At 58.3% G+C, this 25,773-nt stretch overlaps 4 protein-coding genes across 4 annotated transcripts; all 4 read left to right on the top strand.

Moving 5' to 3' along the window:
- Positions 1–2,258: 2,258 nt before the first annotated feature.
- Positions 2,259–4,929, top strand: LOC309596201 (protocadherin gamma-B5-like; the record flags this gene model as incomplete). The annotated part of the gene is made up of 3 exons (XM_082324044.1): positions 2,259–3,947; positions 4,017–4,718; positions 4,873–4,929. The coding sequence occupies 3 exons, from the start codon at positions 2,259–2,261 to the stop codon at positions 4,927–4,929; spliced, it is 2,448 nt and encodes an 815-aa protein (XP_082180170.1).
- A 3,382-nt stretch (positions 4,930–8,311) lies between these two features.
- LOC309596200 (protocadherin gamma-A2-like) lies at positions 8,312–10,937 on the top strand (the record flags this gene model as incomplete). The annotated part of the gene is made up of 1 exon (XM_082324043.1): positions 8,312–10,937. The coding sequence occupies exon 1, from the start codon at positions 8,436–8,438 to the stop codon at positions 10,935–10,937; it is 2,502 nt and encodes an 833-aa protein (XP_082180169.1). The 5' UTR covers positions 8,312–8,435.
- A 4,351-nt stretch (positions 10,938–15,288) lies between these two features.
- LOC309596199 (protocadherin gamma-B5-like) lies at positions 15,289–17,844 on the top strand (the record flags this gene model as incomplete). Its single annotated transcript, XM_082324042.1, has 1 exon — positions 15,289–17,844. The coding sequence occupies one exon, from the start codon at positions 15,289–15,291 to the stop codon at positions 17,842–17,844; it is 2,556 nt and encodes an 851-aa protein (XP_082180168.1).
- A 3,500-nt stretch (positions 17,845–21,344) lies between these two features.
- On the top strand, positions 21,345–23,961 carry LOC309596198 (protocadherin gamma-A2-like; the record flags this gene model as incomplete). The annotated part of the gene is made up of 1 exon (XM_082324041.1): positions 21,345–23,961. The coding sequence occupies exon 1, from the start codon at positions 21,460–21,462 to the stop codon at positions 23,959–23,961; it is 2,502 nt and encodes an 833-aa protein (XP_082180167.1). The 5' UTR covers positions 21,345–21,459.
- Between the last annotated feature and the right edge of the window lie 1,812 nt (positions 23,962–25,773).

Genomic DNA, 25,773 nt, shown 5'->3' with positions numbered 1-25,773 from the left:
ACCTTGTTGCAGCTTTTCAATATATAAAGGGGGCTTCTGAGAAAGACAGAGAAAGAAGTTTTACCGGGGCCTAAGTTTAGATTGGAGAGAAAGAAGAAATGTTTTACGATGAGCGTGGTGAGAGACTGGACCAGGTTTCCCAGAGAAGTTGTGGATGCGCTACCACTGAAAGGGCTGAAGGTCAGGTTGGACGGGGCTCTGAGCAATTTGATCTAGCGAAGGATGTCCCTGCCCATGGTACGTGGGTTGGACTAGATGATCTTTCAAGGTCCCTTCCAACTCAAACCATTCTATGACTCTATGAAAGACTCAACATGGCTTTGCCCTTCACGTGTGAAGACACAAATGAAGTTCCTTCTTTTGTGAATCAGAAACACAATACTAAAGGTCGTTCTGCAATTTTAGCATAGAGCTATACACATATTACCTTTGGGGTGATATGTTTCTCAGTGTAATCGTTCTTCTCCCTACAAGAAAAACCAGCAGCAGGGCAAAGCTCAGAGACTTACATGAGCAGGAAGGATTGGAGGGAAGACGGAAGCCCCTTGCAGATCTGGTGTGACAGGATTGAAGTGACTTTTGCTTCCTTCTGTCTGTGAGTACGTATGGATTACTCCGTCATGAATATTTCCTGGTTTGACAGGTGGACTGTTAGATGGATAAGGAACTGTCTGGATGGCCTTGTCCAAAGAGTTATTGTCAATGTCTCAATGTCCAGACGGAAACCAGTTATGTGTGGTGTCCATCAAGGGACCGTACCTGGACCAATACAATTTAGTATCTTCATAGGCAGTGGCATTGAGTTCACCCTCAGCAAGGTTGCAGACAACACGAAGCTGAGTGGTGGCGTTGATTTGCTAGAGGGAAGGGTTGCCATCCAGAGTGAACTTGACAAGCTGGAGAAGTGGGCCTGTGTGAATCTCATGAAGCTGGAAAATGCCAAGTGCAAGGTCCTGTCGTGACAGGACAAGGGGTAATGGTTTTAAACTGAAAGGGGGTAGGTTTAGATTGGACATAAAGAAGAAATGTTTTACGATGAGCGTGGTGAGAGACTGGAAGAGGTTTCCCAGAGAAGTTGTGGATACGCCACCACTGAAAGTGCTCAAGATCAGGTTGGACGGGGCTTTCAGCAATTTGATCTAGTGAAGGATGTCCCTGCTGTTGTCAGAGGAGTGGATTAGATAATCTTTCAAGGTCCCTTCCAACCCAAACCTATGATTCTGTGAAAGACTTGATATAGCTTTGTCCCTCAAGTATGGCGATGCAAAACAGGGAACTTCTTTTCTGAATCAGAAACACAATACTAAAGGTCGTTCTGCTATCTTAACATAGAGATACACATATTACCTTTGGGGTGATATGTTTCTCAGTGTAATCCTTCTTCTCCCTACAAGAAAAAGCAACAATAGGGCAAAGCTCAGAGACTTACATGAGCAGGAAGGATTGGAGGGAAGACGGAAGCCCCTTGCAGATCTGGTGTGACAGGATTGAAGTGACTTTTGCTTCCTTCTGTCTGTGAGTACGTATGGATTACTCCGTCATGAATATTTCCTCCTTGGTATTTGTCCCAGGGAAGCAAAGGAGAACACAAAATACCTGGCAGAGTGCTAAAAAGCTCTTAAACTCTTCCCTAGCTGTAATAGCATTTCTTGCTCTTCTAGTTCCCTCTTGATTTTTATTAAGGGCAGCTGAGTTCCTTTATTTCTTGCTCTGCCGTGAAGATTTCCCTCTGCCTGCTCACAGCGACTCAAGGAGACGACCTAAAGGACCGGACAGCGTGTCTCCCTTTTCAACGCCTGTGGAGTTGCAGCAAGGCAATGCCTCTGAAATTCCGGATTCGAATGAAGGAGAGAGCCCAAAGCTGGATGCAGCCGCAAAGCCCCGGTGAAAAGCCCGGGCCCCTGCGAGCGCGGCCATCAGCCGGCTGCGGTGGCGTCGCGGCGCCTCCGGGTGCCGCTGTTGGCCGACGCGGAGCGGCGCCGGAGCCCGAGCCGCAGCCGCAGCCGGAGCCGCAGCCGCAGCCGGAGCCGGAGCCGCCGCAGCGTCCTGCCCCCCAGGCTGCTCGCTCGCACGGCGCCGGCCGGAGCGGCAGCGGCACGGGCAGCAGAGGCGAGAGGCGGCGCGGCGCGGGGAGCAGCGGCGTCCGAGCCGGCGGCGAGATCGCTGCCCGCCGGCGGCCCCTGCGCTCGCTGCGGCGAGGGGCTGGCAGGGAGGGAGGGCAGCGGCAGGAGGGAGGAGCGCGGCGAGCGCTGCCGAGGATGGCGGGCAGGCAGAGGCAGAGGCAGAGGGCGAGCCGGCGGCGAGCAGGCGGGCGAGTGCTGCTGCCCGCTTTGCTGCTGTGCTTGTGCTGCCGGGCGGCGCCGGAGCGGATCCGCTACGCCATCCCCGAGGAGCTGGGCAGAGGCTCGCTGGTGGGGCCGCTGGCGCGGGACCTGGGGCTGAGCCCGGCGGAGCTGCCGGCACGCAAGCTGCGGCTCAGCGCGGAGAAGCAATACTTCGGCGTGAGCGGGGAGAGCGGGAACCTGTACGTGAGCGAGAGGCTGGACCGGGAGGAGATGTGCGGCGAGTCGGCGTCCTGCTCCGTCAGCTTCGAGGCGCTGGTGCAGAACCCGCTGAACGTGTTCCACGTCGAGGTGGCCATCCAGGACATCAACGACAACGTACCGCGCTTCTTGCGAGACAATTTCCAGCTCGAGATCAACGAGTTGACTTCTCCTGGCGCCCGGTTTGCCTTGGGCATGGCGGAAGACGCGGACGTGGGCAGCAACTCGCTGCAGGGCTACGAGCTGGAGGCCAACGGGTACTTCGCGGTGGAGGTGAAGGAGAGCCAGGACGGCAGCAAGTTCGCGGAGCTGGTGCTGCGCCGCGCGCTGGACCGGGAGAGCGAGCAGAGCCTGCGGCTGGTGCTGACGGCGCTGGACGGCGGCGAGCCGCCCCGGAGCGGCACCGCCCAGCTCTGCATCAACGTCACCGACGCCAACGACAACGCGCCCGAGTTCGCGCAGGACCGGTACCGCGCGAACCTGCGGGAGGACGCGCCGCCGGGCTCGCTGGTGCTGAACGTCTCCGCCTCCGACGCCGACGCCGGCACCAACGCCCGCATCACCTACGGCTTCGGGGAAATGCCGGCCAAGGTGCTTCAGAAGTTCGTGTTGGACGCGGAGAGCGGGACGATCACGCTGCAGGAGGCGCTGGACTTCGAGGACACGCGAGCGTTCAGCCTGGCCGTGGAGGCGAGGGACGGGGGCGGTCTGGTGGCGCACTGCAAGGTGGAGGTGGAGGTGCTGGACGTGAACGACAACGCGCCCGAAATCACGGTGTTGTCGGTGTCGAGCCCGGTGCCCGAGGACGCGCCGGCCGGCACGGTGGTGGCGCTGGTGAAAGTGCGGGACCGGGACTCCGGGGAGAACGGCCAGGTGTCGTGCGAGCTGTCGGGCGAGGCGCCGCTGTCGATCGTGGCGTCGTCGGGCGGCTCGTACAAGGTGGTGACGGCGATGGCGCTGGACCGGGAGCAGGCGGCCGAGCACCGGGTGACGGTGGTGGCCAGGGACCGGGGCAGCCCGGCGCTGTCCAGCGGCGCGGCGCTGGTGCTGGAGGTGTCGGACGTGAACGACAACGCGCCGGTGTTCGAGGAGGCCGCCTACAGCGCCTACGTGGCGGAGAACAACGCGGCGGGCGCGCCGGTGCTGCGCGTGCGCGCGCGGGACGCGGACGCGGGCGCCAACGGGCGCGTGAGCTACTGGCTGGCGGGCGGCAGCGCGGGCGCGGCGCCGTACGTGTCGGTGGAGGCGCGGAGCGGCGCGGTGTACGCGCAGCGCTCCTTCGACTACGAGCAGTGCCGCGAGTTCGCGGTGGCGGTGCGGGCGCAGGACGGCGGGGCGCCGGCGCGGAGCTCGACGGTGACGGTGCGCGTCTTCGTGCTGGACCGCAACGACAACGCGCCGCGGGTGCTGTGGCCGGCGGCGGGGGCGGGAGCGGCGGGCGCGGGCGCGGCCCCGGCGCCGGCGCCGTTCGAGGTGGTGCCGCGGTCGGCCGAGGCCGGGTACCTGGTGGCCAAGGTGGTGGCGGTGGACGCGGACGCGGGGCGCAACGCGTGGCTGTCGTACGAGCTGGTGCAGGCGGCGGAGCCGGCGCTGTTCCGCGTGGGGCTGCACAGCGGCGAGGTGCGGACGGCGCGGGCCGTGTCGGAGAGGGACGCGGCGAAGCAGCGGCTGGTGGCCGTGGTGAAGGACCACGGGCAGCCGGCGCTGTCGGCCACGGCCACGCTGCACGTGGTGCTGGCCGAGAGCTTGCAGGAGGCGCTGCCGGAGCTGAGCGAGCGGGCGGCGGGCGCGGACTCGCCGGCGGAGCTGCAGTTCTACCTGGTGCTGGCGCTGGCGCTCCTCTGCGCCCTGTTCCTGCTGAGCGTGGCGCTGGCCGTGCTGGCGCGGGTGCGCCGGGCCGGGCCGCCCGCCGTGCTGCGCTGCCTGGGCGCGCAGCGCTTCTCCGTGGCCGGCGCCGCCTTCCCGGCCGACTTCTGCGAGGGCACCTTGCCCTACTCCTACAACCTGTGCGTGGCGCCGGGCCGCGCCGTCGCCGAGGGCGCTTGGCTGCCGCCGCCGCCGCCGCTGCCCAGCCTGCCCGCGGAGGAGCTTCTGGGCGGGGAGCCCTGCGGGAAGCGGAGCCCGAGCAGCAGCGCCGGCGCGGGAGAGCCGCCCGCGGAGCCCGACGCACCGCAGGTCTGTAAGCCCGCGCTCTCTCGCTCTTCTCCTTGCGCCTTTCTCAACCCCCGTCCCTATCGCCCCGCGTTTTCCCCGACTGCCGTGACTGGCAAGTGCTGATCCGTGTCTCCGTGAAGAAAGCAACGCAGTATCCCCCTTCCGCTCTCAACAGGCAGCTGGCGGCGGCCCTTCTTGCTTCTTCGGTGCTGACGGGTTCGGGTTCACCTGAGAGCTTTTGACTTCAACGCTCGTTTGAGCTGGCAGCGGTGAATTTGTTAAATTAACGATTCTGCATGACAAGATCGGGAAACTTGAACCTGGTTGATAGGTGGATGCTGGGAAGCCGTTGGTTTCCCAAAGGAAAGGTGCGTGTGGCTCCATGAGTGGAGAAGTTGCTGGTTGTTGCTCCCTAGTGAATGTACCCCTCTTCCACCGAGTGCCCTCTCATCTTTTGGAAGAAGGCTGCTGCAGAAATGGCAGCACTAATGGGATGGAGAAATTTTCTCCAGGCATGATTTTTCCGAGTCCTTTGTACAGTTATTTCCGATTTTAGGGGTGAACGCGGATCCTTACTGTGTAGAATGAGATGTGCTGATTGTGCATGACGGAGTTGGGGAAATGGGATTGCGGCTTGGTGTTGGAGATTTTACCTTCCTCAAACGTGCATGTTTTCTCCACATAAGGAGAAGTTACGAGTTGTTCCTCCCTGACGAAGGAGGACAGTGTCGCCCATCTTTTGGGGTGAGGCTTCTGCAGGAATGGTAGCCCAGGTGGGACGGGTTAATTTGTGCAGGCATTTTTTCTCTCTGCCTTTATTTCTCTCTTTTTTTTCCTTCCATACTGGCTGGTAGTTCCCTTGTGTTTTACCGTTCCTGACCTCTCTTTCATAGACATGTGAAGGGGTAGAAGGAGATCTGAATGAAAAAAGAAAAAACCCTAAGGTATTGTATTTCAGAGCCTGTTTTCTTTCCCTATCCCCGTTTCCCAACTGGAAGTACTTGGACCTGGTTGATCGCATTGGCAGGGTAATACTGGACTGAGGAATTGGGTCTCTCAGCCACTTCTTGCACTAGTTGTTGTGCCTGCCTGTTTTACCAGGGGAGGCTATAGGCATCCTGAGAACATCTCTGAAATGACAAGCACCTTTGCAAAATGTCATCAATTAGGCACTTGAATAAAGTGCATTTGCACCTTTACAAATGGTCTGCAAGGTTCAGGGTGTGCAGCTGTTCTTCTCTTCTCCTGCTCTCCTACAGTATTATGTGGCCTATTAAAAAGGGAAATCCCACGTGAAAGCCCTTCAACTTTGCTTTGTGAAGGGCTAGAAGGAGATATCAATGACAAAAAAACAAAGCACCCAACGTTTTGTATTTCAAGGCAAGTTTTCTTTTCCTATCCCCTTTTCCCAACTAGCGCACTTGGTTGATCGCAGTGACAGGGTAATACTGAAGCGACGAATTGGGTCTCTCAGCCAGTTTTTGCATTAGTTGTTGTTTCTGCCTGTTTTACCAGGGGAGGTTATAGCCATCCTGAGAACATCTCTAAAATAACAAGCACATTCGTAAAATGTTAGTAATTAGGCATTTAAATAAAACCCATTTGCACATTTACAAATGGTCTGCAAGGTTCAGGGTGTGCAGCTGTACTTGTCTTCTCCTACTGTCCTACGGTATTTTGTTGAAAATGTGCATGAACCCGCTTTTGTTGAAAGGTGCATGAACAACATGAAGACTCAAGGACCACATGAATACTTTACTAATCAGCATCAATCTTTTACACACTGATATCTGAGAAAAGTAAAGCCCCTTCTTGGTCTTGCAAGCCGTAGAATTACTTGTCTATCTGTATATGTATAAATAATACAAACTCTGAATTAATGTGGCCTATTAAAAAGGGAAATCCCACGTTAAAGTCCTTCAACTTTGCTTTTCCAGTATTAGCTGTACCTGTACCACCATTGTAATGCAACTCAATTGCTCCCATGCAGTTCAAAAATGCTGTTGAAAACAGATGCATATCCAGAAAATAATCGCACAAGAAGAAGTTGCAAGCAATCAATTCTGTCGTAGTGCTGCTTATCATCCTCCCTTTTGCTCGTGTTGGCTACAGAACAGGCACAGGAGCAGGGGCAGATGTACCTGTTGTTCTTCTTGCTGTACTCGCAAAGGCATTTGCCCTGCAGTTTGCGTGGAGCCGAGCAGATGGTTCTGGCCAGGTTCACTGCAGGTGCCTCCTGCCTCCTGGCCACTTGTAGTACAATCAGTGCGAAGCGATGAGGTGACCTAGAGCCTGAAAGCGGGGTGGGTGGGAGAGAAGGAGTTTGGAGCAGTAGGGGAGCCTCCTCCTGTACCGTGTCCCCAGGAAGGTCTTGTCGGGAGAAATGCCAGAGCACCAGGCAGGTGCCTGAGCAAGCCCCCCTCCTCAGGAGCTGTAGGGGCTGAGGGGGCTTAGATTCTGTGTTTCAGTTGATTGACCCCACCTTCTTGAGCCCTTAAATGCCTGATCTGAGTCAGTTGATGGCGGATTAGTTAATTTGTAGCGTGTTCTGTGTGAAGGGAAGTATTGAAAGAAAAGTTCCTGCTGCTTCAGTTAATGAGTCTGCTATTTCTCGTTCTGTGTGTGTGTCTGAATATCACGTTCTGTGTTTCAGAGGGTGTTTTCTTTTCCTAAACTTGTACCAGTCATTCAAGCATGACGGCTACGAAACTTGGTGGTGGGGACTGTGCGTTTGGAGTAATAGGATCAAACTCATAATATTCTGCACGTCATATGAAGACAAATTATGTTACTTTACATAAATTTACAAATTATGTTACTTTACACCATTAGCAAGTAATTTTTCTTGTGCGGTAGAAATACCACGCCCACGGGAGGCCTCTGCCTTCCTCCTGGTTGTGATCACCTTGATGAAAAGGCAGTCGGGTCGTTAAAGACAAGGCAGCTTAGAGAAAAGCCAATGCAGGAAATCACCGGTCTCCATTTGAGGGCGGATCTTCGTTGCTCCTTTGTTCTGTTGGTCGAGATATGGGCAATTAACGTGGGTGGTGGCATTCCAGTATGAGACACTTTTGATCTGCAGAAAGCAGATCTGTGCAATTCGTGGCAGAGATTGTGCTTTTGCACTAATGGAATAAGACTCGTAATATTCCAGACGTCATCTTAAGACAACTTTATATATGTTATATCACCATTACAAAACCATTTTTCCCGTGCGGTGGAAATAAGACAACAACGGGAGGCATGTTATTTCTTTCTGGTCGTGGTGGCCTGGAGGATGAAAGAAGAGATGGTCTCGGGAAAAGCCACGGCTTTTGCGTCACCGGTGGACGGGAAGCGATGTGTCCGTGGGGACGGCGCCGTCCCCGCGAGCTGCCCGTGGGAAAGGCCGGGCGGGCAGCGGTCGGCAGCGCTCGGTGCCTGCAGTGCCGGGAGGAGGCTGCGGGCGCCGCTGTTGACCGAGGAGGAGCGAGAGGAAGGCCGGAGCGCTGCAGGCAGCCCCGCCCGCTGCGGCCCGGCTCGCTCGCTGGCTGGCTGGCTGGCTGGCTCGGCGGCCGGGCGGTCTGCGAGCGTCCCCGCGGTGCGGAGCCGTGCTGCAGCGAGGCGGAGGGGCCGGCGGCAGCGGCCGGGAGCGGCGAGCAGGAGCGGGCGCCGTAGCCGGATCGGGAGCCGGATCGTCGGTGGGCGGCGGGGAGGTGCCGGCGGTGGTGCGGTGTCGGCGGTGCGGCGGCGGCGGCGATGAGCGCGGCGGGGAGGCGGCGGGGCCGGCGGGAGCGAGCCCTGCTGTGGTGCGTCCTGGTGGCGGCGTGGGAGGCGGCGTGGGGGCAGCTGCGCTACGCGGTGCCCGAGGAGCTGCCGAAGGGCTCGTTCGTGGGCGACGTGGCCAAGGACCTGGGGCTGCAGCTGCCCGCGCTCCGCGACCGCGGCGTCCGCGTTGTCTCCGAAGGTAGGACGCAGTATTTCGCCCTGCACGGGAAGACGGGACATTTGGTGACGGCGGAGAGGATAGACAGAGAGCAGCTGTGCCGGCTGGTGGCGAAATGCGTGCTGCGCTGTGAGGTGATAGTGGAGGGGGAAATGGAAGTTTACGGAATCGAAGTGGAGATCACGGACATAAACGACAACGCGCCCAGCTTCCGAGAGGCAGAAACGGAGCTGAGAATGAGCGAGACGACGGCCCCGGGATCGCGGTTTCCCCTGGCCGAGGCTCACGACCCGGACGTGGGGTCGAATTCCCTGCAGAGGTACGAGCTGAGCGGCGACGAGCACTTCTCGCTGGCCGTGCAGGCGGGCCCCGGCGGGGAGGAGCGTCCCGAGCTGGTGCTGGCGAAGGCGCTGGACCGGGAGGAGGCGGCGTTTCACGAGGTGGTGCTGCGAGCGAGCGACGGCGGAGAGCCGGCGCGGGCGGGCACGGCGCGGATCCGCGTGGCGGTGCTGGACGCGAACGACAACGCGCCCGTGTTCGGCCAGGCGGAGTACACGGTGCGTGTGGCGGAGGACGTGCCCGTGGGCTCCGTCCTCGTCACCCTCACGGCCACCGACGCCGACGAGGGGATGAACGGGCACGTGAAATACTCGCTGAAGAAAATCACAGAGAAAGCCTCGCAGATGTTCGAGCTGGACTCTGAGACGGGAGCGATCACGCTGGTGCGGAGCCTGGACTTCGAGGAAGGCGACTCGTACGAACTGGAGGTGCAGGCACATGACGGTGGGGGTCTTCCTGACACGGCGAAAGTGGCGATCACGGTGACGGACGTCAACGACAACGCGCCGCAGATTTCGGTGCGGTCGGCGCTGAGCGCGATCTCTGAGGACGCGCCGCCGGGGACGGTGGTGGCCCTGGTGCACGTGCAGGACCGGGACTCGGGGGCGAACGGGGAGGTGCGGTGCAGCCTCGCCGAGCGGCTGCCGTTCCGCCTGGAGAGGTCGTTTGATAATTACTACCGCGTGGTGACGGCGAGGGAGCTGGACCGGGAGGAGGTGTCGGAGTACAACGTGACGGTGCGGGCGGCGGACGGCGGGTCGCCGGCGCTGTGGAGCAGCGCGGTGCTGGCGCTGCGGGTGCTGGACGTGAACGACAACGCGCCGGTGTTCGCGGAGGCGCGCTACAGCGCCCGGCTGCCCGAGAACAACGCGGCGGGCGCGCTGGTGCTGACGGTGCGGGCGGCGGACGCGGACTGGGGGCAGAACGCGCGCGTGCGGTACCGGCTGTCGGAGGGGCGGGTGCGGGGCGCGCCGCTCTCGTCCTACGTGTCGGTGCAGGCGGAGACGGGCGCGCTGTACGCGCTGCGCTCCTTCGACTACGAGGAGGTGCGCGAGGTGGGGCTGTGGGTGCGGGCGGAGGACGGCGGCGCGCCGGCGCTGAGCAGCAACGTGTCGGTGCGGCTCGTGATCGTGGACGAGAACGACAACGCGCCGCAGGTGCTGTACCCGCCGTCGGCGTCGGCGGCGGGCGCGGGCTGGTCGGGCGTGGAGCTGGCGCCGCGCTCGGCGGAGCCCGGGGCGCTGGTGGCCAAGGTGGTGGCGGTGGACGCGGACGCGGGGCAGAACGCGTGGCTGTCGTACGAGCTGGCGAAGGCGACGGAGCCGGGGCTGTTCCGCGTGGGGCTGCACAGCGGCGAGGTGCGCACGGCGCGGTTCCCGCTGGCCCGCGACGCGGCGCGGCAGAGCCTGGTGGTGGTGGTGAAGGACCACGGGCGGCCGGCGCTGTCGGCCACGGCCACGCTGACGGTGGTGCTGGCCGAGAGCGTGGCCGAGCTGCTGTCGGAGCTGGGCAGCGCGGCGGCGGCGGCGCCGGGCGAGCCGGCCGGCAGCCTGACGCGGTGGCTGGTGGTGGCCGTGGCGGCCGTGTCCTGCCTCTTCCTCGCCTTCCTGCTGCTGCTGCTGGCGCTGCGCCTGCGGCGCTGGCGCCGCTCGCAGCTGCTGGCGGCGGGCAGCGGCGCCTTGCGCGGCGTGCCGGCCTCGCACTTCGTGGGCATCGACGGCGTCCGCGCCTTCCTGCACTCCTACTCGCACGAGGTGTCGCTCACGGCCGACTCGCGCAAGAGCCAGCTCCGCTTGTCGGGCGGCAGCTGCTGCGACACCCTCCCGGCCCGGCCGCCGCCCGGGGAGCCCGCGCCGCTGCTCGGGGAGGACCCCGCCGCCGCCGCCCCGGTGAGTTCCTCTGGCCGGACTTGCTCCGCGGCGCTTCCCTCTGCTGCTTCTCTGCCCTTTCCGCCCCGCGTCCTGTCTCCCGCGTAGGGACAGTATTAGCTCTTCGCAACGGAGCTGTTGCATCATTAGCAAACGGAAGTCTGCCTTATTAGCAAGTTCAGGGATCTTCCCGACAGCAATTGTGCTTGAGGAGGAATGCTAATGGCCCCGTGTCTAACTTCTCTGCTCATCGTTTCCACTCTTCTCAGCCTTTATGTTTCTTCATAGTCCTCTAATCAAAAGGTGTTTGTGCAATAACTGTGCATGTAGAACAATGATGCATGTGTAGAATGGCTCCTAATTACTGTGTGAAACCTCCTTTATCCATCTGTAGTTCCCTGTAACATTGCGATGTAGAGTTTCTTCACAGTTCTAATTAGACTTTCTTTCCGGCCTTTGTTTCCTGGAAGGTCGTCGTTCCTTTTCCCCCAGTTCTGGTCAGTGCTTTTTGCATTTGAAGCTATGAGTGTTGTTTTGCAGCAAAGACTTACTTGAGCCACGTGCAACCGAATTTTTGGTGTGAGGAGAACGAAGCAGAAGCTAAAGAGAATCTGTTGCACTTTCCGAGAAGACATAGCATGAGAAAGAGACCCATGATAAGGTGTTTACACTTAGGGTTTCATATTTATGGGAAATGAGCAGGCCACGTAGGAGGAAACTTGCTGATGAGAGCTGTTGGGTATTCCTTAAAATGAACGCCCCTTACTATGTAGTCCAGAGGGAGACTTTAGGGCCACATGTGCAGCTTGCTAGGAATGACTTCCAGGTGGTCTGAGGGATGAATTTCAACACCCACAGTTGGAGACCAAGAAGACTTCCTGGGGAGTTTCTCTGACAACCCTTGCTCTTCTAATGCTTCCTTGCCTTGCTTGTCTGTTGTATGTTTTTGGTTTTCTTTCCCTGGTCTCATACATACGTAGCTTTACTTGTGATTATCAGCATGGCTTGGTTTAGCAATGTGCCGTGTGTTAGTGCCTCTTGCTCCTGCTACAGGGGTTGTGAAAGGCAGGAGAGGTGAGGGTATCTTTGTGTTCTGTTGTTTTCCTGAGGAATGAATGTAAGCATGAGCTTAGTAGAAGTGGCATCTCTGTGGAACAGTGTGTGTGATAAAAGAGGGGAGGAGATTCCCCATAAACCATTAATTTGATGACCTGTTCTCTGTTGGATGACCTCTCATCTTGTGTTTTGGCCGTTTATCATTCGTGTGCTTTAGAAGCCTTCTGTTTCTTCTGAGAATGTTGGTGAGCAGAGAACCGTACCTCCCTTCTTGGTGTGCTCGTAGTGCATCATCCTCTGACGGTATGTTTTTGCCACTTATGAGAAGGTCAGAAACAAACCTGCAAGTTGTGTAGGGTTGGAGAGAAGAGAGGGGCTTTATGTGGGGGGAGTGGTATTACAGAAGAGATGGTCATTTCCTTCCTTGTCATAGTTAACAGAACTGTGTGCCTAGTGGAGTACCATGCGATTTGAGTTGATTGTGCTCAGTAAGTTCCCGTATGCACCTTTGAGGTTTACAGCTGCAAAAGGGAAGGCTTTCATAGACATATGTGTTCACACAATTGGAGAGATATGGATTTGACAAATGGTCTCTTAGATGGATGAGAAACTGTCTGGATGGCTGCATCCAAAGAGTTCTGGTCAATGGCTCAATGTCCAGGTGGAAACCTGTTATGTGTGGTGTCCCTCACGGGTGCGTACTTGCATCAACAATATTAATATCTTCATAGGCAGTGGGATTGAGTGCACCCTCAGCAAGCTTGTGGACAACACCAAGCTGAGTGGTGCCGTTGATTTGCTGGGGGAAGGGATGGCATCTAGAGGGACCTTGAAAGGCTGGACTTTCAGTGCTGGCAGTACTGGTGGGTGACAAATGGGACATACGCTGGCAATGTGCACTTGCTGCCCAGAAAGCCAGTCGTATCCTGGGCTGCATCACAAGCAGTCTGGTGGTTCTCTCCCTCCACTCCGCTTTCGTGAGAGCCCACCTGGAGTACTGCATGCAGTTCTGGGGCCCACAGGAAAAGAAAGATATGGACCCCTTAGAGTAGGTCCAGAGGAGGACTATGAAATTGGTCAAAGGGCGGTGGAACGTCTGTGTTATGAAGAAGGGCTGAGAGAGTTGAGGTTCTTCATCCTGGAGCAGAGAAGGCTCTGGGGAGACCTTGTTGCAGCTTTTCAATATATAAAGGGGGCTTCTGAGAAAGACAGAGAAAGAAGTTTTACCGGGGCCTAAGTTTAGATTGGAGAGAAAGAAGAAATGTTTTACGATGAGCGTGGTGAGAGACTGGACCAGGTTTCCCAGAGAAGTTGTGGATGCGCTACCACTGAAAGGGCTGAAGGTCAGGTTGGACGGGGCTCTGAGCAATTTGATCTAGCGAAGGATGTCCCTGCCCATGGTACGTGGGTTGGACTAGATGATCTTTCAAGGTCCCTTCCAACTCAAACCATTCTATGACTCTATGAAAGACTCAACATGGCTTTGCCCTTCACGTGTGAAGACACAAATGAAGTTCCTTCTTTTGTGAATCAGAAACACAATACTAAAGGTCGTTCTGCAATTTTAGCATAGAGCTATACACATATTACCTTTGGGGTGATATGTTTCTCAGTGTAATCGTTCTTCTCCCTACAAGAAAAACCAGCAGCAGGGCAAAGCTCAGAGACTTACATGAGCAGGAAGGATTGGAGGGAAGACGGAAGCCCCTTGCAGATCTGGTGTGACAGGATTGAAGTGACTTTTGCTTCCTTCTGTCTGTGAGTACGTATGGATTACTCCGTCATGAATATTTCCTGGTTTGACAGGTGGACTGTTAGATGGATAAGGAACTGTCTGGATGGCCTTGTCCAAAGAGTTATTGTCAATGTCTCAATGTCCAGGCGGAAACCAGTTATGTGTGGTGTCCATCAAGGGACCGTACCTGGACCAATACAATTTAGTATCTTCATAGGCAGTGGCATTGAGTTCACCCTCAGCAAGGTTGCAGACAACACGAAGCTGAGTGGTGGCGTTGATTTGCTAGAGGGAAGGGTTGCCATCCAGAGTGAACTTGACAAGCTGGAGAAGTGGGCCTGTGTGAATCTCATGAAGCTGGAAAATGCCAAGTGCAAGGTCCTGTCGTGACAGGACAAGGGGTAATGGTTTTAAACTGAAAGGGGGTAGGTTTAGATTGGACATAAAGAAGAAATGTTTTACGATGAGCGTGGTGAGAGACTGGAAGAGGTTTCCCAGAGAAGTTGTGGATACGCCACCACTGAAAGTGCTCAAGATCAGGTTGGACGGGGCTTTCAGCAATTTGATCTAGTGAAGGATGTCCCTGCTGTTGTCAGAGGAGTGGATTAGATAATCTTTCAAGGTCCCTTCCAACCCAAACCTATGATTCTGTGAAAGACTTGATATAGCTTTGTCCCTCAAGTATGGCGATGCAAAACAGGGAACTTCTTTTCTGAATCAGAAACACAATACTAAAGGTCGTTCTGCTATCTTAACATAGAGATACACATATTACCTTTGGGGTGATATGTTTCTCAGTGTAATCCTTCTTCTCCCTACAAGAAAAAGCAACAATAGGGCAAAGCTCAGAGACTTACATGAGCAGGAAGGATTGGAGGGAAGACGGAAGCCCCTTGCAGATCTGGTGTGACAGGATTGAAGTGACTTTTGCTTCCTTCTGTCTGTGAGTACGTATGGATTACTCCGTCATGAATATTTCCTCCTTGGTATTTGTCCCAGGGAAGCAAAGGAGAACACAAAATACCTGGCAGAGTGCTAAAAAGCTCTTAAACTCTTCCCTAGCTGTAATAGCATTTCTTGCTCTTCTAGTTCCCTCTTGATTTTTATTAAGGGCAGCTGAGTTCCTTTATTTCTTGCTCTGCCGTGAAGATTTCCCTCTGCCTGCTCACAGCGACTCAAGGAGACGACCTAAAGGACCGGACAGCGTGTCTCCCTTTTCAACGCCTGTGGAGTTGCAGCAAGGCAATGCCTCTGAAATTCCGGATTCGAATGAAGGAGAGAGCCCAAAGCTGGATGCAGCCGCAAAGCCCCGGTGAAAAGCCCGGGCCCCTGCGAGCGCGGCCATCAGCCGGCTGCGGTGGCGTCGCGGCGCCTCCGGGTGCCGCTGTTGGCCGACGCGGAGCGGCGCCGGAGCCCGAGCCGCAGCCGCAGCCGGAGCCGGAGCCGCCGCAGCGTCCTGCCCCCCAGGCTGCTCGCTCGCACGGCGCCGGCCGGAGCGGCAGCGGCACGGGCAGCAGAGGCGAGAGGCGGCGCGGCGCGGGGAGCAGCGGCGTCCGAGCCGGCGGCGAGATCGCTGCCCGCCGGCGGCCCCTGCGCTCGCTGCGGCGAGGGGCTGGCAGGGAGGGAGGGCAGCGGCAGGAGGGAGGAGCGCGGCGAGCGCTGCCGAGGATGGCGGGCAGGCAGAGGCAGAGGCAGAGGGCGAGCCGGCGGCGAGCAGGCGGGCGAGTGCTGCTGCCCGCTTTGCTGCTGTGCTTGTGCTGCCGGGCGGCGCCGGAGCGGATCCGCTACGCCATCCCCGAGGAGCTGGGCAGAGGCTCGCTGGTGGGGCCGCTGGCGCGGGACCTGGGGCTGAGCCCGGCGGAGCTGCCGGCACGCAAGCTGCGGCTCAGCGCGGAGAAGCAATACTTCGGCGTGAGCGGGGAGAGCGGGAACCTGTACGTGAGCGAGAGGCTGGACCGGGAGGAGATGTGCGGCGAGTCGGCGTCCTGCTCCGTCAGCTTCGAGGCGCTGGTGCAGAACCCGCTGAACGTGTTCCACGTCGAGGTGGCCATCCAGGACATCAACGACAACTCCCCGGCCTTCAGCAAGCCTGCTCTGGACCTCGAGATCACAGAGCTGACGCTTCCCGGTGCTCGTTTCCCGCTGGAGATGGCCCGAGACGCGGACGTGGGCAGCAACTCGCTGCTGACTTACGAGCTCGCTAGCAACCCGTCCTTCAGTCTGGCCGTGAAGGAGAGCCCGGGGGGAAAGAAGCAGCCGGAATTAGTGCTGGAGAGAGCGCTGGACCGTGAGAAGCAGAGCTCCTTTCAGCTGGTGCTGACGGCGGCGGACGGCGGGGACCCCGTGAGGTCCGGGACTGTGCAGGTTCGCGTCAACGTGACGGACGCCAACGACAACGCGCCCGCGTTCAGTAAAAGCGTCTACGAGGCGCGAGTGCGGGAGAATCTGCCGGCGGGGTCGCTGGTGCTGCGGGTGCGGGCCACGGATGCGGACGCGGGCTCCAACGGGCGGGTCTCCTACTCCTTCGGCAACGTCCCGCAGGGCGTCCGCGCGATGTTCAGCGTCGAGAGCGAGAGCGGCGAGGTGAGGATGGCGGGGCCCCTCGATTTCGAGGAGAAGAGCAAGTACAGCTTCGGCCTGGAGGCGAGGGACGGCGGCGGGCTCACGGCTCACTGCGAAGTGCAGATAGACGTCACGGACGAGAATGACAACGCTCCCGAAATCACGGTGTTGTCGGTGTCGAGCCCGGTGCCCGAGGACGCGCCGGCCGGCACGGTGGTGGCGCTGGTGAAAGTGCGGGACCGGGACTCCGGGGAGAACGGCCAGGTGTCGTGCGAGCTGTCGGGCGAGGCGCCGCTGTCGATCGTGGCGTCGTCGGGCGGCTCGTACAAGGTGGTGACGGCGATGGCGCTGGACCGGGAGCAGGCGGCCGAGCACCGGGTGACGGTGGTGGCCAGGGACCGGGGCAGCCCGGCGCTGTCCAGCGGCGCGGCGCTGGTGCTGGAGGTGTCGGACGTGAACGACAACGCGCCGGTGTTCGAGGAGGCCGCCTACAGCGCCTACGTGGCGGAGAACAACGCGGCGGGCGCGCCGGTGCTGCGCGTGCGCGCGCGGGACGCGGACGCGGGCGCCAACGGGCGCGTGAGCTACTGGCTGGCGGGCGGCAGCGCGGGCGCAACGCCGTACGTGTCGGTGGAGGCGCGGAGCGGCGCGGTGTACGCGCAGCGCTCCTTCGACTACGAGCAGTGCCGCGAGTTCGCGGTGGCGGTGCGGGCGCAGGACGGCGGGGCGCCGGCGCGGAGCTCGACGGTGACGGTGCGCGTCTTCGTGCTGGACCGCAACGACAACGCGCCGCGGGTGCTGTGGCCGGCGGCGGGGGCGGGAGCGGCGGGCGCGGGCGCGGCGCCGGCGCCGTTCGAGGTGGTGCCGCGGTCGGCCGAGGCCGGGTACCTGGTGGCCAAGGTGGTGGCGGTGGACGCGGACGCGGGGCGCAACGCGTGGCTGTCATACGAGCTGGTGCAGGCGGCGGAGCCGGCGCTGTTCCGCGTGGGGCTGCACAGCGGCGAGGTGCGGACGGCGCGGGCCGTGTCGGAGAGGGACGCGGCGAAGCAGCGGCTGGTGGCCGTGGTGAAGGACCACGGGCAGCCGGCGCTGTCGGCCACGGCCACGCTGCACGTGGTGCTGGCCGAGAGCTTGCAGGAGGCGCTGCCGGAGCTGAGCGAGCGGGCGGCGGGCGCGGACTCGCCGGCGGAGCTGCAGTTCTACCTGGTGCTGGCGCTGGCGCTCCTCTGCGCCCTGTTCCTGCTGAGCGTGGCGCTGGCCGTGCTGGCGCGGGTGCGCCGGGCCGGGCCGCCCGCCGTGCTGCGCTGCCTGGGCGCGCAGCGCTTCTCCGTGGCCGGCGCCGCCTTCCCGGCCGACTTCTGCGAGGGCACCTTGCCCTACTCCTACAATCTGTGCGTGGCGCCGGGCCGCGCCGTCGCCGAGGGCGCTTGGCTGCCGCCGCCGCCGCCGCTGCCCAGCCTGCCCGCGGAGGAGCTTCTGGGCGGGGAGCCCTGCGGGAAGCGGAGCCCGAGCAGCAGCGCCGGCGCGGGAGAGCCGCCCGCGGAGCCCGACGCACCGCAGGTCTGTAAGCCCGCGCTCTCTCGCTCTTCTCCTTGCGCCTTTCTCAACCCCCGTCCCTATCGCCCCGCGTTTTCCCCGACTGCCGTGACTGGCAAGTGCTGATCCGTGTCTCCGTGAAGAAAGCAACGCAGTATCCCCCTTCCGCTCTCAACAGGCAGCTGGCGGCGGCCCTTCTTGCTTCTTCGGTGCTGACGGGTTCGGGTTCACCTGAGAGCTTTTGACTTCAACGCTCGTTTGAGCTGGCAGCGGTGAATTTGTTAAATTAACGATTCTGCATGACAAGATCGGGAAACTTGAACCTGGTTGATAGGTGGATGCTGGGAAGCCGTTGGTTTCCCAAAGGAAAGGTGCGTGTGGCTCCATGAGTGGAGAAGTTGCTGGTTGTTGCTCCCTGGTGAATGTACCCCTCTTCCACCGAGTGCCCTCTCATCTTTTGGAGGAAGGCTGCTGCAGAAATGGCAGCACTAATGGGATGGAGAAATATTCGCCAGGCATGATTTTTCCGAGTTCTTTGTACAGTTATTTCCGATTTTAGGGGTGAACGCGGATCCTTACTGTGTAGAATGAGATGTGCTGATTGTGCATGACGGAGTTGGGGAAATGGGATTGCGGCTTGGTGTTGGAGATTTTACCTTCCTCAAACGTGCATGTTTTCTCCACATAAGGAGAAGTTACGAGTTGTTCCTCCCTGACGAAGGAGGACAGTGTCGCCCATCTTTTGGGGTGAGGCTTCTGCAGGAATGGTAGCCCAGGTGGGAGGGGTTAATTTGTGCAGGCATTTTTTCTCTCTGCCTTTATTTCTCTCTTTTTTTTCCTTCCATACTGGCTGGTAGTTCCCTTGTGTTTTACCGTTCCTGACCTCTCTTTCATAGACATGTGAAGGGGTAGAAGGAGATCTGAATGAAAAAAGAAAAAACCCTAAGGTATTGTATTTCAGAGCCTGTTTTCTTTCCCTATCCCCGTTTCCCAACTGGAAGTACTTGGACCTGGTTGATCGCATTGGCAGGGTAATACTGGACTGAGGAATTGGGTCTCTCAGCCACTTCTTGCACTAGTTGTTGTGCCTGCCTGTTTTACCAGGGGAGGCTATAGGCATCCTGAGAACATCTCTGAAATGACAAGCACCTTTGCAAAATGTCATCAATTAGGCACTTGAATAAAGTGCATTTGCACCTTTACAAATGGTCTGCAAGGTTCAGGGTGTGCAGCTGTTCTTCTCTTCTCCTGCTCTCCTACAGTATTATGTGGCCTATTAAAAAGGGAAATCCCACGTGAAAGCCCTTCAACTTTGCTTTGTGAAGGGCTAGAAGGAGATATCAATGACAAAAAAACAAAGCACCCAACGTTTTGTATTTCAAGGCAAGTTTTCTTTTCCTATCCCCTTTTCCCAACTAGCGCACTTGGTTGATCGCAGTGACAGGGTAATACTGAAGCGACGAATTGGGTCTCTCAGCCAGTTTTTGCATTAGTTGTTGTTTCTGCCTGTTTTACCAGGGGAGGTTATAGCCATCCTGAGAACATCTCTAAAATAACAAGCACATTCGTAAAATGTTAGTAATTAGGCATTTAAATAAAACCCATTTGCACATTTACAAATGGTCTGCAAGGTTCAGGGTGTGCAGCTGTACTTGTCTTCTCCTACTGTCCTACGGTATTTTGTTGAAAATGTGCATGAACCCGCTTTTGTTGAAAGGTGCATGAACAACATGAAGACTCAAGGACCACATGAATACTTTACTAATCAGCATCAATCTTTTACACACTGATATCTGAGAAAAGTAAAGCCCCTTCTTGGTCTTGCAAGCCGTAGAATTACTTGTCTATCTGTATATGTATAAATAATACAAACTCTGAATTAATGTGGCCTATTAAAAAGGGAAATCCCACGTTAAAGTCCTTCAACTTTGCTTTTCCAGTATTAGCTGTACCTGTACCACCATTGTAATGCAACTCAATTGCTCCCATGCAGTTCAAAAATGCTGTTGAAAACAGATGCATATCCAGAAAATAATCGCACAAGAAGAAGTTGCAAGCAATCAATTCTGTCGTAGTGCTGCTTATCATCCTCCCTTTTGCTCGTGTTGGCTACAGAACAGGCACAGGAGCAGGGGCAGATGTACCTGTTGTTCTTCTTGCTGTACTCGCAAAGGCATTTGCCCTGCAGTTTGCGTGGAGCCGAGCAGATGGTTCTGGCCAGGTTCACTGCAGGTGCCTCCTGCCTCCTGGCCACTTGTAGTACAATCAGTGCGAAGCGATGAGGTGACCTAGAGCCTGAAAGCGGGGTGGGTGGGAGAGAAGGAGTTTGGAGCAGTAGGGGAGCCTCCTCCTGTACCGTGTCCCCAGGAAGGTCTTGTCGGGAGAAATGCCAGAGCACCAGGCAGGTGCCTGAGCAAGCCCCCCTCCTCAGGAGCTGTAGGGGCTGAGGGGGCTTAGATTCTGTGTTTCAGTTGATTGACCCCACCTTCTTGAGCCCTTAAATGCCTGATCTGAGTCAGTTGATGGCGGATTAGTTAATTTGTAGCGTGTTCTGTGTGAAGGGAAGTATTGAAAGAAAAGTTCCTGCTGCTTCAGTTAATGAGTCTGCTATTTCTCGTTCTGTGTGTGTGTCTGAATATCACGTTCTGTGTTTCAGAGGGTGTTTTCTTTTCCTATCCTTGTATCAGCCATTCAAGCATGACGGCTACGAAACTTGGTGGTGGGGACTGTGCGTTTGGAGTAATAGGATCAAACTCATAATATTCTGCACGTCATATGAAGACAAATTATGTTACTTTACATAAATTTACAAATTATGTTACTTTACACCATTAGCAAGTAATTTTTCTTGTGCGGTAGAAATACCACGCCCACGGGAGGCCTCTGCCTTCCTCCTGGTTGTGATCACCTTGATGAAAAGGCAGTCGGGTCGTTAAAGACAAGGCAGCTTAGAGAAAAGCCAATGCAGGAAATCACCGGTCTCCATTTGAGGGCGGATCTTCGTTGCTCCTTTGTTCTGTTGGTCGAGATATGGGCAATTAACGTGGGTGGTGGCATTCCAGTATGAGACACTTTTGATCTGCAGAAAGCAGATCTGTGCAATTCGTGGCAGAGATTGTGCTTTTGCACTAATGGAATAAGACTCGTAATATTCCAGACGTCATCTTAAGACAACTTTATATATGTTATATCACCATTACAAAACCATTTTTCCCGTGCGGTGGAAATAAGACAACAACGGGAGGCATGTTATTTCTTTCTGGTCGTGGTGGCCTGGAGGATGAAAGAAGAGATGGTCTCGGGAAAAGCCACGGCTTTTGCGTCACCGGTGGACGGGAAGCGATGTGTCCGTGGGGACGGCGCCGTCCCCGCGAGCTGCCCGTGGGAAAGGCCGGGCGGGCAGCGGTCGGCAGCGCTCGGTGCCTGCAGTGCCGGGAGGAGGCTGCGGGCGCCGCTGTTGACCGAGGAGGAGCGAGAGGAAGGCCGGAGCGCTGCAGGCAGCCCCGCCCGCTGCGGCCCGGCTCGCTCGCTGGCTGGCTGGCTGGCTGGCTCGGCGGCCGGGCGGTCTGCGAGCGTCCCCGCGGTGCGGAGCCGTGCTGCAGCGAGGCGGAGGGGCCGGCGGCAGCGGCCGGGAGCGGCGAGCAGGAGCGGGCGCCGTAGCCGGATCGGGAGCCGGATCGTCGGTGGGCGGCGGGGAGGTGCCGGCGGTGGTGCGGTGTCGGCGGTGCGGCGGCGGCGGCGATGAGCGCGGCGGGGAGGCGGCGGGGCCGGCGGGAGCGAGCCCTGCTGTGGTGCGTCCTGGTGGCGGCGTGGGAGGCGGCGTGGGGGCAGCTGCGCTACGCAGTGCCCGAGGAGCTGCCGAAGGGCTCGTTCGTGGGCGACGTGGCCAAGGACCTGGGGCTGCAGCTGCCCGCGCTCCGCGACCGCGGCGTCCGCGTTGTCTCCGAAGGTAGGACGCAGTATTTCGCCCTGCACGGGAAGACGGGACATTTGGTGACGGCGGAGAGGATAGACAGAGAGCAGCTGTGCGAGAGCGTGCAGCGATGCGTGCTGCGCTGTGAGGTGATAGTGGAGGGGGAAATGGAAGTTCACGGAATCGAAGTGGAGATCACGGACATAAACGACAACGCGCCCAGCTTCCGAGAGGCAGAAACGGAGCTGAGAATGAGCGAGACGACGGCCCCGGGATCGCGGTTTCCCCTGGCCGAGGCTCACGACCCGGACGTGGGGTCGAATTCCCTGCAGAGGTACGAGCTGAGCGGCGACGAGCACTTCTCGCTGGCCGTGCAGGCGGGCCCCGGCGGGGAGGAGCGTCCCGAGCTGGTGCTGGCGAAGGCGCTGGACCGGGAGGAGGCGGCGTTTCACGAGGTGGTGCTGCGAGCGAGCGACGGCGGAGAGCCGGCGCGGGCGGGCACGGCGCGGATCCGCGTGGCGGTGCTGGACGCGAACGACAACGCGCCCGTGTTCGGCCAGGCGGAGTACACGGTGCGTGTGGCGGAGGACGTGCCCGTGGGCTCCGTCCTCGTCACCCTCACGGCCACCGACGCCGACGAGGGGATGAACGGGCACGTGAAATACTCGCTGAAGAAAATCACAGAGAAAGCCTCGCAGATGTTCGAGCTGGACTCTGAGACGGGAGCGATCACGCTGGTGCGGAGCCTGGACTTCGAGGAAGGCGACTCGTACGAACTGGAGGTGCAGGCACATGACGGTGGGGGTCTTCCTGACACGGCGAAAGTGGCGATCACGGTGACGGACGTCAACGACAACGCGCCGCAGATTTCGGTGCGGTCGGCGCTGAGCGCGATCTCTGAGGACGCGCCGCCGGGGACGGTGGTGGCCCTGGTGCACGTGCAGGACCGGGACTCGGGGGCGAACGGGGAGGTGCGGTGCAGCCTCGCCGAGCGGCTGCCGTTCCGCCTGGAGAGGTCGTTTGATAATTACTACCGCGTGGTGACGGCGAGGGAGCTGGACCGGGAGGAGGTGTCGGAGTACAACGTGACGGTGCGGGCGGCGGACGGCGGGTCGCCGGCGCTGTGGAGCAGCGCGGTGCTGGCGCTGCGGGTGCTGGACGTGAACGACAACGCGCCGGTGTTCGCGGAGGCGCGCTACAGCGCCCGGCTGCCCGAGAACAACGCGGCGGGCGCGCTGGTGCTGACGGTGCGGGCGGCGGACGCGGACTGGGGGCAGAACGCGCGCGTGCGGTACCGGCTGTCGGAGGGGCGGGTGCGGGGCGCGCCGCTCTCGTCCTACGTGTCGGTGCAGGCGGAGACGGGCGCGCTGTACGCGCTGCGCTCCTTCGACTACGAGGAGGTGCGCGAGGTGGGGCTGTGGGTGCGGGCGGAGGACGGCGGCGCGCCGGCGCTGAGCAGCAACGTGTCGGTGCGGCTCGTGATCGTGGACGAGAACGACAACGCGCCGCAGGTGCTGTACCCGCCGTCGGCGTCGGCGGCGGGCGCGGGCTGGTCGGGCGTGGAGCTGGCGCCGCGCTCGGCGGAGCCCGGGGCGCTGGTGGCCAAGGTGGTGGCGGTGGACGCGGACGCGGGGCAGAACGCGTGGCTGTCGTACGAGCTGGCGAAGGCGACGGAGCCGGGGCTGTTCCGCGTGGGGCTGCACAGCGGCGAGGTGCGCACGGCGCGGTTCCCGCTGGCCCGCGACGCGGCGCGGCAGAGCCTGGTGGTGGTGGTGAAGGACCACGGGCGGCCGGCGCTGTCGGCCACGGCCACGCTGACGGTGGTGCTGGCCGAGAGCGTGGCCGAGCTGCTGTCGGAGCTGGGCAGCGCGGCGGCGGCGGCGCCGGGCGAGCCGGCCGGCAGCCTGACGCGGTGGCTGGTGGTGGCCGTGGCGGCCGTGTCCTGCCTCTTCCTCGCCTTCCTGCTGCTGCTGCTGGCGCTGCGCCTGCGGCGCTGGCGCCGCTCGCAGCTGCTGGCGGCGGGCAGCGGCGCCTTGCGCGGCGTGCCGGCCTCGCACTTCGTGGGCATCGACGGCGTCCGCGCCTTCCTGCACTCCTACTCGCACGAGGTGTCGCTCACGGCCGACTCGCGCAAGAGCCAGCTCCGCTTGTCGGGCGGCAGCTGCTGCGACACCCTCCCGGCCCGGCCGCCGCCCGGGGAGCCCGCGCCGCTGCTCGGGGAGGACCCCGCCGCCGCCGCCCCGGTGAGTTCCTCTGGCCGGACTTGCTCCGCGGCGCTTCCCTCTGCTGCTTCTCTGCCCTTTCCGCCCCGCGTCCTGTCTCCCGCGTAGGGACAGTATTAGCTCTTCGCAACGGAGCTGTTGCATCATTAGCAAACGGAAGTCTGCCTTATTAGCAAGTTCAGGGATCTTCCCGACAGCAATTGTGCTTGAGGAGGAATGCTAATGGCCCCGTGTCTAACTTCTCTGCTCATCGTTTCCACTCTTCTCAGCCTTTATGTTTCTTCATGATAATGTGGAGAGCAACGAAATGTCTTTGCCTTGGTCCATGCTGCAGAGATATGGTTTGGGAAGAGATATGGGAGCTTTGGGAAGAGCAAACTGTGTAGTCATGACCTGCTAAGCACCTTGGCTATGTATCTTCCCTAAGTGCCATAATCTAGAAGAGTATGTTGTGATCCCTTCCTTTCTGCAGGTGTTAACTTCTTGACTTGCTCGTTGTCGTGATCTGAAGGTGGGCCTTTGTCTCTGATAATGTGTTGAAGATGAAATCTGTTACATTTGCCTGACTGTCCTGTACGTGCCTGTCATGTTAACAGCTGTAAAGAGAAAGCCTTTCATAGATGTGTTTCCTTAAAATGTCCCTGGAAGAAATGCTCTTGGCTTGTCACATACCAACGGTGAGAAGTGAAATATTATCCATGGTAAAGGAGAAGTCATCTGTCCACCTTTTCTCTGGAGGGGGTCTATCTGCAAATGATGAAGATCATTGACAACCATACGATCTGTGCATGGTTTGAGAAGAGTCTTGGTGGGGTTGTGTTTGAGGCGGTATGCTGGAGACATGGCATATGTTTTGTTCATTCCTGTGGTTTATTGCTGGCCTTCTGAAAATGAGTCCCACTGCTTAGATTGGATTTAAAGGCTTGGGGTTTTTGTTGTGAGGAATTTCTGGGCTTGGGGCTTGTTATTTGAAGCATGTGTGAGGAAGTTAATCAATTTATGCGCTGTCATGTAGTCGTAAACATCGAATTAATGGTTGCAGGGTCACGTATCTTTCAAATTGCCAACGTGCTGAAGAAGGATGACGACGTCTTTGAGCTGATACTGATGACTGAGTCTTTAACTGAGCTGTATATTGCTTCTGCCCTTTAGAACATTTTAAGTTTCTTGACGTGAGCGTGATGAGCAGAGAAGTCTCTATGCGTGCATCCGTGTTGTGATCCTTGTTCTCCATCAGGAGAAGTTGTGGGCACAACATTTCTTTCAACGATGTCTGTCTGCAAAGTGATCTTCCCTGTTGCGTGATGTTTGAGCCCGCTGGAGCATTCTGTCTGCACAGAGACAGGGCAGGTGGGAGAGTTCGCTGTGGTATAGTTTGAAATGTGTAACAGGTAGGAGTCAATGTTCAGTTTCTCCTAGCTGTTACATGGGTCCCATAGTTGTGGTCCTGTGCATTTTCCTTTTCTTATTGTCCAAAGAAATTACTTGGAGAACTGTGGCTGTGGTCTTTGGTGGGAACTCCTCTGTGACCCTCCTGCGTACTTTCTACCAACTAGATACTCTTCTTGTGTACCTGCTACAGTTGACAGAATCTGAAATGTTAAGCTAGGATTGCTTCACTTCTGTAGGTTTCACAGTCCTTCTGTGTTTCTTCTCATGTTCCAAAACTGGGCGTCAGTATGGCCTTCAGTATGGCCGTCAGTAAGTCCTTAGAAGTTGAGATCTGTTAAAATTATCAGGGGGAAGGAGCAGTTTGCATCCGTAGCTTGAAGGGTTACCGCTGCCGAGACAAAGAGTTTGATATACTTCTGTTTCCCTAAGATGTCCCTGAAGGAAACGCTCTTTCACCTGTGACTGACGCACGGCCAAAAGTTGAGTATTGTCCATGGTTCAAGTAAAGGCTGAGAATGCAGAGCAAGG

This window comes from Platalea leucorodia (genome assembly GCF_965183815.1).
Source record: "Platalea leucorodia genome assembly, chromosome: 11".
NCBI lineage: Eukaryota > Metazoa > Chordata > Aves > Pelecaniformes > Threskiornithidae > Platalea > Platalea leucorodia.
Note: the sequence above shows the minus strand (reverse complement) of the source record. Positions and strands in the feature narration are given on the sequence as shown.